Below are 18354 nucleotides of genomic sequence, written 5' to 3'. Positions count from 1 at the left end.
GGGGGGGCGCGTGTGCGCGTGCGCGCTCTCTCCCCGTCGCGAGCCGCCGGGGAGGGAGGCCCAGACCGAGATCGAGGCTGAGGCTGAGCGCGAGGCTGCCGGGAGCCCGGCGAGGGGAGCCCGGCCGAGTGAGGCGAGCGCGCCAGGGGGCCGGCCCGCCGCGCACGCGCCCTCCGCCCGCGTGTGGGAGTGTGCGCCCGCCTCGGGGAGTCGCTCGCGCGCGCGCGCGGGGGGCGGGGTCGCCAGGAGCCCGTGAGTCGCGACAGTCGCGCGGCCGGTGGTGGGGCGCGGCGCGGTGAGCGAGTGTGAGGGCGCGAGAGGCGGCGGCCTGTCGCGCGTGGCCCGGAGCGGCGGAGGAGGCGAGGCGGGGCTGGCGGGCGGGCGGATGGCGGAAGGGGCCCAGGCTCAGTCGCGGCCGCCGCCGCCGCCCCCGCAGCCCCCCGCGCAGCCCGGCCCCGCGCGGGGCGTCAAGCGGGAGCCCGAGCTGGAGCCGCCGCCGCCGCCGCCGCCCCCGCCGCCCGCGGGCCCCGGCCCGGCCGACCCCGGCCCGGGCAAGCGGCAGCGCACCGACGAGGGGGCGGAGGGCGCGGGGGCGCCGGCCCAGGCGCGGCCTGACGAGGGGGCAGCCGCCGCCGCCGCCGCGGGAGCCGGAGCCGGAGCCGGAGCGGGAGCTGGAGGCAGCGGCATGCAGGTGAGCGGGGCGGGGCTGCCGGGCGCGCTCGCGGGGGGCGGGGCCGGCAGGAGCGCAGGGCTAGGGGGAGGGGGAGGAAGGGGGACACCTGCAGGGGGCGGGGGCAGCTGGAGGAGGCGGGCTGGGGGACACCTGGGGGGGAGGGGGGATGGGGCGGAGGGGGGGGGGGGGTGGGAGGCGGGGGGGGGCGGGGCCAGGACACCTCCCTTGAGAGGGGGGCATCTGGTTGGGGAGGGGGACACTTGGTTTGGAGCATGCTTAGATTTTGGAGGGTCAGTGCTTTGGGTGAGAGGGTGCTTACCTTTGAAGGCACTCATCTGGGAAGAACAGTCTTTTCAGGGATGCTATACCCGGCTCTTAAAAGGATACCTGGTTTAGGGAAGGGGGGCACTTGGTTGGGCAGGGGACATTTGACTTGGGAGGTAGGCATCTGGTTTGGAAGCTGGTTGCTCAGATATTTGGAAGGCAAGCTAGCCCTGGAGAAAGGGTTGCTAGCTTAGGGAAAGGGGCACTTATTTTTGCATAGAGAGACTCTTGGTTTGGGTGAGAACTATCTGATTTTGGGGAAAGTATCACCTGGTTTGAAAAGTAGACTCTTTAGACACTGGAGGGAATGCTAGTTTCGGGGAAGAAAGACAATCAAACCAGGGAACACGTAATTTGTTAGGGGTACCTGATATTTGGGAAATAGAAGCTGGGGTCCCAAATTATGCAGGGAATGCTAGTTTTGGGTAATCTGACAGCTTTGAGAGATACTCATTTGGGGGAACATCCTTTTTGGAAAGATAACTTTTTGGAGAAGGGAATATCTGCTTTTGGGAAAAGGGATTTTGAAGTTTGGAGGAGAACTCAGCTGGATCTGGGAGTCACTTGTTTTTGGGGGAGTTAAAATGGTCATACCTTGTTTGCTGAAGGGAATGTCCATTTGAGGGTTTTAGAAGGAATAGCTGTTTTTGGAAGAGGGGATGTTTGGTTTTGGTGGTCCACATTTTTGAAGAGGGGTCTTTTGGAGCTAGTGTGCTCAAATTTTGGAGACTGCTTTTTTGAGGGCAACTCATTTTTAGGGAGGGGACACTTTACTGTAGAACTTTTGGGAGGGAGTTCCGAATTTGTTGGTGGAGGACTCAGTTTTGGAAGTGAGTAGATGAGGAGCCCTTAATTTTGGGTGGGTTATCTAGTTTTGGAAAGGGAGATTCTCATTTTGTCTAAATGTACCTGGTCTGAAGAGTAGGAGGTGTTGAGGGCTAGGAGAGAGAGCCCTATACGGGTGTGTGTATGTGGGTGGCACCCAGAGGGTCATGGAGACACTGAAGAATGAAAGATAGGAGAGAATGAGGCCGGTGGGGGTGAGACCACTTTTGGCCATCTCTTTCCTCCCTTCTTGAGGAGAAAGGAATGGGAGTAAGTTTGGATTTGTTCAGATGAACTGAGCAGGAAGGACCAGGGAAGGAGGGACTGTTGTGGCTATGAGGGACTGGGTGCCCTGGGCCAGAGGGTCTGCAAATGGAGGAGGTGGAATCAAGGAAGTTAAACAAGAAAAGGGAGGGCTGGAGAAGTGACTCCTAGAGAGAGTAGAAAGGGGATGTGGCTTAGGCTGTGGGTTAAATCAGTTGTGGGACTTTTAGCAACAGAAGAGTTTGGTGATGTGGTCACAGCTCACTGAGACTCCTTAACGTGGAGCAGCAGCCAAGAAGCGACCTTCTGTGCCAGGCTTGGTGCGTCCATTCCGTTTGGACACACAGCCAGGCTGCTCAGAAACTTCTTTCCCACTTCCTTGTCTTCAAGCCTGAAAGGAAGTTTTCTGGATCTTCAGGATTCTGAGAGGAGGAATTAGGGGTGGAAAGCATGGGGAATGTGTTGTTTGGTCTGTGGCAGTGGTTTCAGGGAGGTCGTGGTCTGAGGTCAGCGCCAGAGCACTTTGTGGTTGGGGAGGGGGGCATGGACTTAGACTGGAAAAGCCTCATTTAGTGTGAGAGGTGAGGGGGTGCTGGTGCTGCTGACTGTGGTTTTCACCCTGATCATGCCACTAGAAGTTCAAACTGGCTGGTGTGCCTTAGAAGTTTGGGCAAACCTTAAATGCTTTCTCTGCTCTGCTTCCTGATTGTTGGAGCCATTGTGGGCTTCCTGAGCTACAGAAATTGCCGTGCCCATGCATGGAGTTTTTCTGTAGGATTCTTTGTTCTACTTGAAAGACAAAAATCTCTTCTCTGGAAGGGAGTCTCATCTGGTTATGTGTTAATTTAAGGGAAGTGTCTCCCTATAGTGCTGTGGGGTCCCAGGAATTCCCAGATGGAGGGCATTTCTTCTTACTGATTTCTCTTGCTTGGTTTATCTGTTTTGCTCTGACTTTGAACTTTAGCAAGGAGAAATACTACAGGGACCCATAATCTGGGATGCTGGAAATAAACTAGAAAGAATGCATTGGTATCTCAGTTCTGGTGGCTGAGGTGTTCCATTGTTAGTGTGAAAGCTTCACGTTGAATGCTTGGAACTCAGACTGGGCTTGGCTGGCAGTTTCTGCAGGATACACAGTTCCTTTGGTCGCTTGAAAGTTTTTTTTTCTTCCTTAACCTCGTGGAATAATCTCCCTCAAGACTGACTAAAGATCTGAAATTTGCAAAGTTCTGGGACTTTGGGGGGATGCAGGAGAGGAAGCAGATTTAGCAGTTTATGTACCAATTCTAAATCTCAGTGGTTTTTTTACTGATGCTTCTTTACTTATTTTTTTAGTTCCTAAATACTCTAGTTATTGTGGCCCAAAGGCACGTCAGTAATTCAGTGCTTGCCAGTGTCAAGCGCTGGCTTAGGTGCTGTGTGGAATCCAGAGGTTTCTCTTTGTATGGAAGCTCCCAGAGGGTTTGTCTATACTGAGTGATAGGTACTCTCTATAGAGTGAATCCCAGAAGTCGAGTAGAGAGCCTCAGAAAAATTTCTGGAGGAGGAAGAATTTGAGCTATGATCAAGCTCAGGAGAAATAATGGTAATACTTAGCCCCCCTGCGGCTCTTCTGGGTCCTTGCTTCTCATTCTAATGACCATGATAGTTAATCTCTTCAGTATTTTATGTATATTTTTACACATATGTGTATTTGTTGGAGTTCATTGCCTTATCATATAGAGGGGAAATGGCAAGTTTGTAAGCAGAGGCACGGTTTCAGGTTCTAGCTTTACTATTAATTCTATGGCCTTAGGTATGCCAGTTGACTCTTGTGAGCCTCAGTTTCTTCATTTATAAAATGAGGGGCTTGGATTAGCTGATTTCTAAGTTCCCTTTCCACTAACCCTCCCTAAGTTAGGCCAGTGATATCAGCTCCTTTAGAAATGGGGTCATTAAAAATCTATGACGATGCGCTGAGCTGCATATTGACATGGAAAACCACGTATTCACTGTATCTGTGTTCTAGTGTATTTTTATTGAGTTTTTTAAACATTTTCCAAGTCTGTTTGAATCTGGTTCCAGTAGTATTATGGGTGGCTACCTGTCCTTTATTTTTTCTTTTTGGAGGGGAAGGGGTTAAATGACTTGCCTAAGGTCACACGGCTAATAAGTGTTAAGTGTCTAAGACTGGATTTGAATTCAGATCCTCCTGACTCCAGGACCCGTGCTCTATTCACTGCACCACCTAGCTACCCTGTTACCTGTCCTTGAGAGCTTGATTCTGCCAGTGTTAGGAATTAGGCCATCTGTCTTGGTGGCCCTCCAGCCTTCACTGTAGCAAGCTTTTTTGTTATGTGAGTAGAGAGCATCAGAGACCTTAGAGACCTTGCAGCCCAGCCCCCTCATTTTACAGATGAGGAGATTGAGGCTGATAGAGGTTAAGTGACTTGCCCAAGCTCACAACTAGTAAGCATCTGAGACAGGCCTTGAATCCAGGTCTTACTGACTCCAATCCCAGTGCTCTGTTCACTTCACCACCTGCCACCTACTTGCTTGTGTAATACTATTTTTACATGATGAGGCTTGGTCCTAGACTTTCCTTTACATAGGTGACTCTTGGGGAAGGAAACTCCATCTACCCGTGTGGGTCAGTCAATCACCATACAGTTATTATTATGCCTACTATGTGCTAGGCAGCATGCCAAGCACTGGAGATTCAAAGACAGACAAAAGACAGCCCCCTGCCCTCGAGGAGCTCCCTCCCCTGACCTCACCTCCAGCCTAGACCCAGTCTCACCAGGTCTTTTCTTTAATTATTTGTCTGAGAGCGTTTCCTGGGGCCTGGAGAGGTTAAGTAGCTTGCTGTGGATGGGAGGATTGCACAGCCAGTATATGTTTGAGCCAGGGCTTGATTGAGGCCAGCTCTGTATCCACTGTGCCATACTGGTTCTCATGTTATCATAAGTGACCTGTATAATGCTTTAAAGTTTACAGAGCTCTTATAATACATTATTAGTTCATTTGAATGTTACATTTGCCCTGTTTGTGTGGGGGTATTACAGATATTTTAGTCCTTGTTTTACAGAAGAAGCTGGGGTTCAGAGGATTGCAGTGACATGTCCTTGGTCACAGAGTTAAGTGTTGGAGATGGAATTTGGACCCAGACCCTCTGCTGGGTGACTCCTCTTCTTCCCACTCCACTTGGATGTACTGAAGTGTAGCCAGACACTGCTGCTTGTTACCTGTTCAGCTCATGTTCCTTTCTGAAATGTGCCCTAGAAGCTCAAGTGCTTGGTGGTTGACCCTCATCCATTTGTTTCTGGTACAGCCAGCCCCCTTGGCCCCCTTTTCCTCTGTCCCCTTTTCAGTGACTCTTCTGGATGTTTTTTGTGTGAGTGCTTTGTGGAGTTCTTTCTTAAGGAAATTACCTTTGTTGGGCCTGGTATGGGATGGTCCTTGGTATCACAGTGCACAACACTAAAGGGTTTTTGAAGTGAATTGAGTTGGATATGTTTTATCTTAATTGATTGCACAATATCCCAGTGAAATCCATGGAAAAATCCTGCATCCTAGAGATGAAGGCCCCCTTTGTGAAATTCCCCTAGCTTCTGAATGATCACAATCATAGGATGTGGAGCTTGAAGGGACCTCAGAGGCCATCTAGTCCAACCTCCTTGTTTTGCAGATGAGTCAACTGAGGCCTAGAAGGGGGAAGTGATTGGTCCAAGGTCCTACAAGTAGTAGGTAATACAACTGAGATTCAGCCCTGTTCCTCCAACTGCAAATGCAGAGCTGTTTCTGAACCACATGGACCTCTCTCAATCCTACTTCACAGATTGAGGAAGCTATAGAATTCATAGCTCTAGTTTCCAAGACGTAGTGGTTGGGGCTTTGGCCCTGGGTGAGAGTGGGGTATCTAAGAAATTGTATCAACTGCCTCTTAGCAGTAAGTCATTAGTTTCTGTGTAATTTAAGAGAGTTGAAAAAAAATCCAGATTTATGTTGTAATAAAGAAATTCAGATATATGTTGTAATCTTTGGGTTCAGAATATATCTGTAGAAGAGATCCAGATGATTAGGATCCCAGCAGATCCACTCTCTAATATGTGAAAGCCTCCAAAAGAGGAGTGACTGGAAAAGGGGATAAGAGCAGGCCTTCTGGTGCCGGATGATATTCTACAGCAGAACTGTGTTGTGGGGGGGACACCTTACAGTTAAAATGTGTTTGGGGAAATGGGATCAGTTGTCAAAGGGGAAAATGTACCTGGCAGGTTTGTTTTGTAATGATACATTAGGGTATAATTCACTTTCCTGTAACACAGTGACCTGTGGGGTGCCTCCCCTCCTGCCCCCCAGTTTTGTGTTCTTAGTGAGCAGAGTGGTGCCTCTCACCCAGCAGGTACTTAAGAAATATTTGAACTGAATATAAACCAGGTAAATTAGGAACCTAATTTAGGGAAGCCTCAGAAGGGTTCTTAGCTTGATATAGGCAATCTCTTCTTTTATAAAAATGGATCTTCCCAGGGAGATTTAAAATTTGATTTATGAAAAGGTAATGCAACTTGTAGTGTACTTAGATAGTAGGTAAAGCAAACCATACCTGTGTTGTTAGAGCTTTTAGGGAAAACTTGTGTGTTGTGATAGAAAAGAGTGATTCTAAGCTGCATCTCTTTAACAAATGGATGTCTTTGTGCTTTAGATCACTGTCTGTTCCCTAGCTAGCCATCCCCGGTAACAGGGAACAAAAAGAAAGGGAAGAAAGCATTTCAGCAAACCCAAGCAACCCCTCAGCTCTCCTCCAGTCCCCTGGCCCTGCCTGGACAAAGGAGGGAGGAAGGGAGGTGCGGTGTGCTTTCTCTCAGAGGGAGCTCTTCCATTTCCTCTCTCGTGGGAGGTCTTTCCTTCTTCCTGGGTTTGACTGGAGAGAACTGTGGTTTTTGGCCTTGGTGAGTGGGCTTGAAACACAACATATTTTCATGGTTTTTCTTTTAAATAACATTATAAACAACATCTTGCTAAACTTTGTTCATCAGGGAATGACATTGTTTTGTAAGTGGAGAAACAGAGGCATTGTGAAGTAGAAGTGATGCCGGGCTTCACAAGGAAGATGGTGAATGTGGAGCTGAGGCAGTCTGTCAGAGGATTAAAGTGAGGTTTGAATGAATTCACTGAGTATGAGTGCTCATTAAATGTCAGACAGGTAAATGGGGGGACAGAAGTAGAAAACTGTCCTTCAGAGCTTCACCTAGCCCTGACTTAACTAGCTTGAAGCAGCACATATTGTACTGTTTCCTCAGGGGTAAAGGGAGGACGGAGTTGCTTATAGCAGCACCTTGCCCAAGCACCCCCCTACGCTGGTGGTGAGACCATATGAGTGTGTGGTGACTCCTGTCTTCCTTGGGTGTGGGCTGGGGAGTGGGTTGGGATGTACTAGGTGCCTTCTGAGTGCCACCCTAGGGGGGTGTTATTTCCACCTCATAGAAGTTGTATTCTAGTAGGGGAGGGGATAAATGCCCACACATAACTTGAACACAGGTGTGTTGTGAAGATAATTAGGAGAGGATTCCAAATAGAATTATTCTTTAGGATGATTCCAGGCGTTGGCCTTCACTGAAGTCAGCTTCCCCTGGGTTCTAGTCTCCTTGGTTGATGGATGAAGGCAACAGAGGTTAGCTAGCTTGGACATTGATCTTCTTGTAAAGAAAACTGGTCTAGGCCTCCAGCTTGTCGTACCTCGATCAGCATTGCATTCATCACTCTCCAAGGGATAAACAGGGATTGTGAGAACACGTACACAGCTGCAATTCAATTAATATTTGAGCTCAGGAAAATAAGGATCAGATTGACTTGGACCTCACCCCCATCTCAGCTGTCTCCATTTCTGTTTTCAGAGGGTCTTCCTTGACCTTTAACTTTGGCATTAGTGGCAAGCTGATACAGCCTTAGAATATCATACAGGACCTGAGGGGTTATAGTCTGCATATGGATCTATAAAGCAGGCCCAAAGATCAAGCATCCCTGAGAAGAATCTAAGAATAGCATAAGAATGAGAAAGAATTTCTGTTGTGAGGCTGTCTAGGAATCTGAGCTCAGCACTCATCCAGGCACGGGCTTGGGACAGAGCCTTCAGAAATATGCTGAAGAGAAGACTCTGTCTCTGCATTGATCCCTGTGACCAGAGCACAGCCAGCTTAACATCTGATGCAACCTTCCCAAGCAGGAATCTTTTGGGATCTTATACCGCCAATCTGGAATCTTTTCCCTGAAAGGAATAAGTCTGCTATCCTGCCACTAGCAAAAGAAATTAGACATGCCAACACACCAGCAAATGAGAGAGACTCTTCTGTGATGCACACCCTGATCATTTCCAGCCCTCTCAGTGGTGGCACTGGATCAGTGAGCCTGACCCTACTCTAGGTAGATGATTTGGACAGGAAGTTCTAAGTATGTCTAATAAACCCCCGTGGGGCTACCAGTCTCATAAGGCCCAATTCAGACCAACATGTTATCAACAGAAACAGACTAAAACCCCATCACTCTTTGGGACTGAAAAAATGGAGGTGTGGAGGGGAGAGAAATTGGGGTTCTGCAGGAAGAAAGGATTCAGGCCGTCACTCCAAGGACTAAATAAGTAAACATCAAACAGCAGAGTGGAGTTATAAAGGGCCTGAAAGTCAAAAAGACCCAAGTTTGAATCTTAAGTTCTGTCACTTTTTAGCTGAATGACCTTGGACAAGTTACTTATTATTTTTTCCATAGATTTGATGACCTCCAAGGTCCCTCACATCTTTGATTTTATCAAAAACTTGATTGTTAGAATTTTACTGAATAAGCTCGTTAATGGGCAAAACAATTATAGTTCAAATTTATAAAGCACTTTAAAGCTTAAACAGATTTTCTTGACCAGTAGGAGGTAGATGGTTGAAGTATTATTCCTATTTTACAGCTAGAGAAAGTGAGAACTCAAGTAACTTGCCAAAGGTTCCACAAGCCAGGACTCAAACTGAGCTCTTCTGACTTCAGTGCCAATCTTCTTTCCACTACATCACATTTATTTGCCAGCCTGAGTCATCAGAAAAGTAAGAGCTGAAGAACCAAATAATTTAGGAACCAAAAAACCAGACCCATACCTCAGAAGTAGATTTGTTCTCCCTCAGGATTTTTCACCAAAGCTGATGCTTTCTTCATTGGAGCTAATGAAGTGATTTAATGAACATTCGCACTTGCCGCTAACTTTCCAATCCACTTTACCAACCCCAAATTATTAAAATATGTCCTAGATTCAGATGACAGGCCTGATGGGATTTGTCCCAATCCTGGCCCAGGCAGCTTTGCACAGTCCTCCTAACAGGATCAGCACCACTCAGAGGGGATTATCCAAACTGATCAGAGATGGATTAGATAATGAAACCTTAGCCAAGTAAGCTGCCTGCTGGTATGGAGGCTGAAGGAGAGAAGAATAAGAAACCTAATACTCCTAGGGGCTACCATAACCATTAGGACATACTCAGTTCCTCATCCCATCTGTTTCCTCAGACTCCAGTTACTACCATTTGCCTTCCTTCCTCTGTGCCTCTTTCCTCTGGTTCCTTGTTTGTACCTAAATAAAGACAACTGTGCCTTATAACCTGAGTAGAACTGCCTTCATGTATGTAAACCAACAAAATTTGAACAAACCTACTTGCTGAAGTCACCATGCTTTTATGAGTTCTGGAAATCATTAATGCCTGTGCATCAAGGTGGAGAATTACCAGCACAATCCCTGTTTACCCTGCAGAGGACAATGAGTGGAGTGCTGCTCTAGGTATGACAGGCGGGCGGCCCAGGCCAGCTTTCTTTACATGAAGATCAGTGTCCCATCTCTAGCTCCCCTTTGTTGCCCTCACGGGTTCTCGTGATGAAGATCCAGTGATGGTAAGGAGACTGGAACCTACAGGCAGGCCTTCAGTGCAGGTCAATACCTGGAATCAGTCAGGAATAATTGGGTTGGGAATTCTCTTCTAATTGTGTATTCACTGCATATTTGTATACAAAACCTCATTTGTGATGTTTTGGTTAAAGAAGAAAAATAAGCAGAAGAGAGAGAGGCTGTTGGAGGTAGCCAGGTCCAGGTCTGTGTTGGCATGTGCTGCTGCCGTGATTTTGGAACGTGGCTATCCTGAGATGATCCTTGTTACTTACCGCAAGAATGGCTCTGCTAAACTGTAGTCCTAACCTTTCCCTCTGTTCCTTGATGATTCTTAATATAACTGACTGCTGTCAGTTGAAAAATACAAAACTTTACATTGCCTTACATTACCCAATGTTAATGTAATTTTTTCTTTTAGATTTCTTTCCATGTTCTTCAAGAGGAAACTTGACTGGTTGAGTTTCAGTTTTGAAGGCAGATATTGCAGAGTTACTGTAGGTACCTCCCTTTCCAGCTTCTCATCCCTGACCCCCTTCTTGCTAGGCTGCTAACTGTCCCCTTTTTTGCTACTTTTTTTAAAAGAAAAAAAATAATTTTTTTAGTTAGTAAGCATTTAACAGCTAATCTGACCTCCTGCTAGACTCCTTTCACTCCCCACTGAGCATTAATTAAATGCATGTTGACTGACTGAGCAAAGGGGAAAAAAGTCAAGCCTGCAAAGTAAAGCCCTTAGTACTATCAAGTGCCCAAATCTTGATTCTAAAGAAGAGGTAATTAGCACATTTTCTTTATTGTAGTAAGGGGGATGGGGGCCATATACCAATATGATCTTCTTCATATGATCTCTTGACCACTAGGTCGATAGGAACCAATTTTGATACCTAAGCTGCACTTCTTTTCATGGTAGTGTTTTTGCAAAGACTTCTTATTGCAGGATGTTATAACCATAGGAAATAATATTTCTTGTAGCTGTGACCCCTCCAAGGAGTACCTGTGACTGAGCTGGCTTTCCATGTACCTGCACCTTCCTTCTTCCTTCCAGTTTCCTTGAGAGCACGAACATCAAGACTGACATGGTCCACCTTCTTGAGATGTATGTCCTCTTTTTAAAAGCAGTTGGGGTTAAGTGACTTGCTCAAGGTTACACGGCCAGTTATTTCTGGGTGTGGTGCTAAGTATCTGAGCCCGGATTCGATCCCCAGGTCATCCCGACACTGGAGCCGGTGCTCTTACTCGCTGTGCTACCTGGCCTCCCCGGAGATGTATGTCCTCTTGTTGGGCATTAGTCAAAGATCTTACATTTAGAGTTGCAGCAGTCAGATTAGTGTTTGTTGACAGGCAAAAAGCTGTCCTTAGCATGCTCTATATCCTTTGTGCCACTCTGTCATAGTCACTGCTGAAGTAGAAAGGAGCCACCCATTTTGGATTTTCTTTGTTTCATAGGCTGTGTGTGTATGTGTTCAGTTGTTTTTCAGTCATGTCTGACTCTTCATGACCCCCTTTGGGGTTTTCTTGGGAAAGATCCTGGAGTGGTTTGCCATTTCCTTCTCTGGCTCATTTTCCAGATGAGGAAACTGAGGCAAACAGGGTGAAATGACTTGCCCATGGTCACAAAGTTAGTGTCTTGAGGCCAGATCTGAACTCAGGAAGATGAGTCTTTCTGAATCCAGACCCAGTGTTGTCTGTCTATCCACTGTGTCACCTAGCTGCCATGATTGCCTAGATTGCCATGACACCCCTCCCCCCATCCCTCCCAAATTAACTGCCAGGTGAACAGTCTACTGGTAAGATATATATGTGTATATGTATGTATATATGTGTATGTATATCTTACCATGTGTATATGTATACACACATCTGCTTCTCCTATTTTTGTCCATAACATATACTATAACATGTTTGTAACATGAGGATAGTATGTAGCTCACAGGGTGGTTTTGAGGAGTAGATGTGGTAATGTGTATAAAAGGCTTTGCAAAATTTAAAATCTGATTATTAGAATTATCTGAGTTCATTTGCCTTTTAGTGTTTGTTTTTTTGTTTAAATGATTGTAGTTATTGTGGATATGCTATTTTCCTGGTTTTGCTTCACTTTGCTTTAATTCATTCCAATCTGCCAGGTTTATATGGTCTTCATTTCTTACATAGCATACTCAGTTATGTGCCAGAAGCTGTGTGCATTCGCACTGAGGAAACAGTTGAAAGTGAAGTCCTCTGGCCCTTCAAGAAGCTTACTTTCTAATATGTACACACACGTGTATATATGCCTGTATACACACAGTCTTTGCAGAACGTATACTGAATGGATACAAGGTGGTTTTGGGAAGGAGCACACTAGCCACTTTGGGGAGCAGGAAGGGCCTTTTAAAAAAAATTTCCTGTTGAAGGTGGCTCTTGGACTGAGTCCTGAAGGAAGTGAGGGATTCCTGGTGGTAGAGGTGAGGAGGGAGGGAGGGCTAACTTCAGGCATCAGGCCAGGGAGGAAGAGGAGGGCAGCCAGTGTAAGGCCCAGAGATGGGAGATGGAATTTATTGTGTCTAACAGCAGGTAAACCAGTGTGGCTGATGGAGAGAAGTATTGGGTGGCAAGGAGTCAGGTTGTGAAGAGTAGTTTACATTGTCTCCGAAAGGTAATAGTGGTAAAAAAAAAAAAAAATAGTAGAGTGATGTCACTTTGATGGCTTTGGGGAGGAGGCTGGATTGGAGTGGCTCAAGGCTTGAGAGGAGATAAGAGAGAAAGCCGGAGTAGTTGTGTTCAAGTTGAGAAGATCTGGACTAACCTGGGCTGGGGATTGTGTGAGGAGAGAGAAGGGGATGGAGAATAGGAACAAGATTCTGTTGTATCCATCACCATGGTTTGTTCACCCTCTTTATTTTCAGTTTTTTGCTACCACAAAAAGTTCTCTAATGAATGTTTGGGTATGTGTATATATGGCTTTTCTGTTTTGTCTTTGACCTTCTGGTCCTAGATCTTTGTTCACTTTTGTCCCAGGTTAAATTCTTCCTCACTTGAACATCCTTTTGTCCTGCCTTCCTGGCACTACTATAAGGTGAATTCCTGGTTTTGCTAAAACCTCATTATTTTGCTAATTCAAATTCTGAAAGACATCTTTCTGGGTGGTGTTTTTTTCCCCTTCTTTGCTGGCTCCTAGGTTTCTACTCCAAAAAGGAAAAAAAAGTGTCTTTGTATCAGGTAGTTGGAAACTTTCTTCCAGGGTTGTGGTTTTTGAGGCACCGTGGTTTATTTCGCTTTCTGGTTATATTGTTGTGTCACATCATAACTGTTTCTGCTACAATCAGAGTACTTTTTAATTTGGGGAAAGAATGGAAAACTAGTAACTATGTGAGGTGGCTGTGGTGGGAGCACGCTCAGCCCATGTTTTGGGGTGGTTATGGGTGGGGAGGGGTCAGGGACAGAGTTAGTATTCCTAGAGGCAGTGCCCAGATATTGGGCATTGCCAGAGTTGGCGGATGGCTTCTGGGAACTGACTTGGGAGCTTGGGATCCTGCTGCCTTTGAGCCACGGCGCTGAGGCTCATGGGAAGGTGCTCCTATTGCTTTATTTTGGGAAACTTTTGCACTGGAAATTGGTTACTGTCCTGGGGGAAGGGCAGCAGTCGCTCTCGGCTGTGATGATGTCTTGCAGTATTCTTACAAAGATGTCATTTAAGGAGCTCAGCTCAGGAGTGTGTGGGCTAGGGCTTTGGGGCCACTTTTCCGGGAAGTTGTTGGGACCTTTTAATGGGCTTGCTCCATTTATCTTGGATCCCCAGGAAAAGAGAGATGCCGTAGCATAGGTAGCCCTCCTGACATGACTTAGAGACAGCTGTGGTGGAATGAAATGAATACTCGCTTTGAAGTCAGAGGATCTGATTAAAATCTGCTTTTGCAACTTGTTAGCTACTCTGTGATTCTGCACAAGGAACTGTTTTGAGCCTCAGTTTCCCTGTCTATAAAATGGGAGTGCTAATGCTTTCATTGTTTCCTCCTAGGATCATAGAGGTAGAGATGGAAGAGCCCTCAGAGGGCATCTAGTCTAACCTTCTTTAACCTAACCTACAGATGAGGAAACTGAGGCCCAGGTTAGTAAAGGGACTTGTTTAGCATCATACAAGTAGTAAGTCTTAGGATTTCTGTGAAGAAAGTGCTTTGTCATTCTTAACAGTGCTCCAGAAATGTGAGTAGTTGTAATTGTACAGAAAACTGTTTTTGAGTTCACTCAGTCATGGCCATTTTTCTGTTCCATTATGGCATATTGGCATAGGATTTGGAGTCAGAGGACTTGAGTCCACATTCCAGCTCTGCCGAATACAACCTGTGTGACTTTAAGTGAGTCAGAGAATCTTTCGTGTCTGAGATAAGGGGGTTGGACTTCTGCTCCTGATCTCAGCATGCATGCTCTGTGCCCTGTAGCAGTGAAGTGTCCACTAGCCATTATGGATGTCGTAGGTTTTGGTTGGAGAAGAAAAAGGGACCGCACATATTTAATTTGGCATTTCACCCCTTTTCCTTCCTCCTGGAAGAAAGCATGCTTTTCGGACTTCCTGGTCCCCAGTCAGTTTGAGCATGTTGCTTCCACCTGCTGTTGGTCCTTTCCCAGGGGATAGAATAGGAGAGAACAGGATCACATGGTTTCTGAGTTGGGCTTGGCAAGACTGGAGGATACTCCCTGGTGGTCCTGAGTTCCCACAAAACCTCTGTCATTGATTGGAACCTGTGAAAGGGCATTGTGCTGTCAATGCCTGGCACCTAGGAGTGGAGATTCTTCTGCAGCCTCACCAAGTCCTACAATGGTTGCTTCCTGCAGTGGGGGAGAGCGGGGAGAGGGCTTTGGCAAAGATTGCTGGGAAATTAGTCGTACAAACCCCCTTGCCTCATGCATGTGTGTGTGTGAGTGTGAGTGTGTGACAGACAGACAGACACATACAGAGACAGAGAGGCTACCAAATTGAAATGTGTGAAGGGCTTGTTAGACTAGTGTGATGTAAGTGTCCAACTGTCTCTTGTGTTGGTCATTTCACACATAAATTTACTGTAAGCCCTTGTGTGTATATCTGTATATCAGATGCCAAAAGCCTTGATCACAGCTAATACCAGGACGATTTAACTTTTAATGTCCACTGGAGAGGCAGAGTGTATTTTATGAGGTGCACAATGTCTGGCACAGAGTAGGTGTTTAATAAATAATTGTTGATTGATTGAAGAGATCCATGGCTTTGAGGTTGGAGTTCTGGGTGCTTATTATTTTTATGACCTTTAGTAACCCATGGTATCACTTTGGGATTCATTTCCCCAGATGTAAAATGAAGGGATTGACAAACTAAGACCCCTTCCATATCTGGGCTTTCATATTTTTTGACTGATGTCTGACATATTTGGAAAATCAGTTTTGTGACTGGAAAAGTCAGTGTTTCTATTGCTTGATGTCAAGGATTTGGAATTGGAAGAGATTTCTTCTTAATTTCTGCATTATAAGTCACCCTTTATCTCATTATAGTGTGTGTCTCATGCTTAGTGAGTGGCATGTTCTGATGAAGACGGCCATGTGGGATAATGTTTGGAGGAACATTGGATTTAGAATCAGAAGATCTTGGTTTTACCACTTTTACCAGCTGTATGACCTTTAGCAAGCCAATGAACTAATCTTTTAGTTTTCTCCTTTGTCAGATAAGAATGATAACATTGGCCTTGCCTATCAGTCACGTGACATGATATAATAGACATGAAAGCACATTGTAAACCGAAACAGGTTGTGTGGATGGAGGTAGGATTTTTTTTTTTAAAAGATTTATTTATTTGTTTTTTAGTTTTCAGTATTTATTTCCACAAGATTTTGAATTACAAATTTTCTCCCCATCTCTCCCTTACCCCCACCCCAAGATAGCAAGCATACTGAATATTCATTCCCCCAATCTGTTCTCTCCTATGTCATCCCCCATCCCTCCACCCCCTTACTTTCTTGCTGGGCAAGATGGATTTCTATACTCCAGTGCCTGTATATCTTATTTCCGAGTTGCATGTAAAAAACAATTTTTAACATTTGTTTTTAAAACTTCGATTTCCAGATTCTTTCCCTTCTTTCCTCCTCACCCACCCCCACTGGGAAGACAAGCAATTCAATATAGGTTGTATATGTGTACTTACGCAAAACATTTCCGTAGTAGTTATATTGTAAAAGATTAACTATATTTCCCTCCATCCTATCCTGTCCTCCATTTATTCTTTTTTCTCCTTTGACTTTGTCCCTTTACAAAAATGTTTGCTTCTAACTACCCTCTCCCCCAATCTGCCTTCCCTTCTATTATCCCCCCTCTTATCCCCTTCCCCCCTACTTTCCTATAGGGTAAAATACCCAATTGAATGTGTATGTTGTTCCCTCCTTAAGCTAAGTCCAATGAGAGTAAGGCTGACTCATTCCCTTTCACCTCGCTGCTCTTCCCCTCCATTATAACAGCTTTCTCTTGCCTCTTTTATGTGAGATAATTTACTCTATTCTGTCTCTCCCTTTCTCTTCCTAATATATTCTTCTCTCATCTCTTTAATTTTATTTTTTAGATATCATCCCTTCATATTCAACTCATCCTGTGCCCTCTATACATATACGTACACATACACACTCACACACACATACACACACACATATACAGATAGACACATATACCCTCCTATACATACATATATATGTATGTATCCTTTCAACTGTCCTCATACTGAGAAAAGCCTCATTAGTTACAATTGTCGTTTTTCCACGTAGGAATGTAAATAGTTCAACTTTAATAAGTTCCTTATGATTTCTTTTTCCTGTTTACCTTCTCATGCTTCTCTTTCTTCATGTATTTGAAAGTAAAATTTTCTGTTCAGCTCTGGTCTTTTCATCAAGAATGTGTGAAAGTTCTCTATTTCATTGAATGACCATATTTTCCCCTGAAGCCTTTTACTCAGTTTTGCTGGGTAGGTGATTCTCGGTTTTAATCCTAGCTCCTTTTACCTCCAGAATATCGTAATCCAAGCCCTTCGATCTTTTAATGTAGAAGGTGCCAAATCTTGTGTTATCTTGATTGTGTTTCCACAATACTCAAATTGTTTCTTCCTGACTGCTTGTAATATTTTCTCCTTGACCTGAGAACTCTGGAATTTGGTTGTAATATTCCTAGGAGTTTTCTTTTTGGGATCTTTTCCAAGAGGTGATTGGTGAATTCTTTCAATTTCTATTTTGCCCTCTTGCTCTAGAATATCAGGGCAATTTTCCTTGGTAATTTCATGAAAGATAATGTCTAGGCTCTTTATTTGATCATGGCCTTCAGGTAGTCCAGTAATTTTAAAATTATTTCTCCTGGATCTGTTTTCTAGGTCAGTGGTTTTTCCAATGAGATATTTCACATGGCCTTCTATTTTTTCATTCTTTTGGGTCTGTTGTATAGTATCTTGATTTCTTATAAAGTCATTAGCTTCCATTTTTCCAATCTAATTTTGAGGGAATTATTCTCCTCAGTGAGCTTTTGAAGTTCCTTTTCCATCTGGCCAATTCTGCTTTTTAAGGTGTTCTCCTCATTGGCTTTTTGGGCCTCTTTTATCTTTTTTTTAAGGTGTTATTTTCTTCAGTCAGGCTGTTGACTCGTTCTTCATGATTTTCTTGCATCATTCTCATTTCTCTTACCAATTTTTCCTCCACTTCTCTTACTTCATTTTCAAAATTCTTCTTGAGCTCCTTCCTCCATGGCCTGCAACTGGTTCATATTTTTCTTGGAGGCTTTTGATGCAGGAGTTCTGACTTTGTTGTCTACGTTTTTATTCGTTTTGTTACTCCTCCTCATAGCTCTGACAACAGCTGCGCAAACCCCCAAAAGAGTCTCTGGTCTGGTTGTGATTCCTTTGTTTGCTCATCTTTCCAGTCACTTACTTGACTTTTGAGCTCTTTGCCCTGGTAGAGCTCTGCTTCCAGAGTGGAGAGTGTTGTGTCCCAATCACTGGGGTTTTGTGCAGCTGTTGTCAGAGCTATGAGGAGGGCTCTCTGCAGCCACTACAAGTTCTGTCATGCTAGTGCTCCTCACCCCGGGATAACCACCCAAGACTAAGACCCAGATCCAAGCAGGTCAAAGCAAGAGCAATTCCCTTCTGAAGGGTCACTTGGTCCCCCTAAGATCTGTAGACCTGGAGCTCAGGAGGCAGCCACATGGCAGTAACCGCAGCTGCCACTACCTTCCCCGCCACCTCTGCCAGCCTGGGGGCAGGAGCCAGACTGGGCTCTTATCTCATCCAGTTCCAAAAGAGTTCCCTACTGACCTTTTGCTTTCTCTTTGGTGTTTAGGGGTTGAGAAGTCAGGAAACTGCCGCAGCTGCCAGTGATTTACTCTCCTGAAGTCTGCTCCGAGGTCTGG

At 45.3% G+C, this 18354-nt stretch overlaps 1 protein-coding gene across 9 annotated transcripts in view; it reads left to right on the top strand.

Annotated features, from left to right (window-relative positions):
- Positions 1-385: 385 nt before the first annotated feature.
- RBFOX2 (RNA binding fox-1 homolog 2) overlaps positions 386-18354 on the top strand; it is a 331281-nt gene continuing 313312 nt past the window's right edge. For all 9 annotated transcript variants that reach the window (XM_069082058.1, XM_069082059.1, XM_069082057.1 and 6 more), the window contains exon 1: positions 386-691. In XM_069082058.1, coding sequence (XP_068938159.1) covers positions 386-691 — 306 coding nt within the window. The remainder of the gene's footprint in view (positions 692-18354) is intronic.

This window comes from Petaurus breviceps, unplaced genomic scaffold (genome assembly GCF_028583685.1).
Source record: "Petaurus breviceps papuanus isolate PSGF00001 unplaced genomic scaffold, PetGlider_PUasm1.0 156, whole genome shotgun sequence".
In the NCBI taxonomy this organism is placed as follows: domain Eukaryota; kingdom Metazoa; phylum Chordata; class Mammalia; order Diprotodontia; family Petauridae; genus Petaurus; species Petaurus breviceps.
Note: the sequence above shows the minus strand (reverse complement) of the source record. Positions and strands in the feature narration are given on the sequence as shown.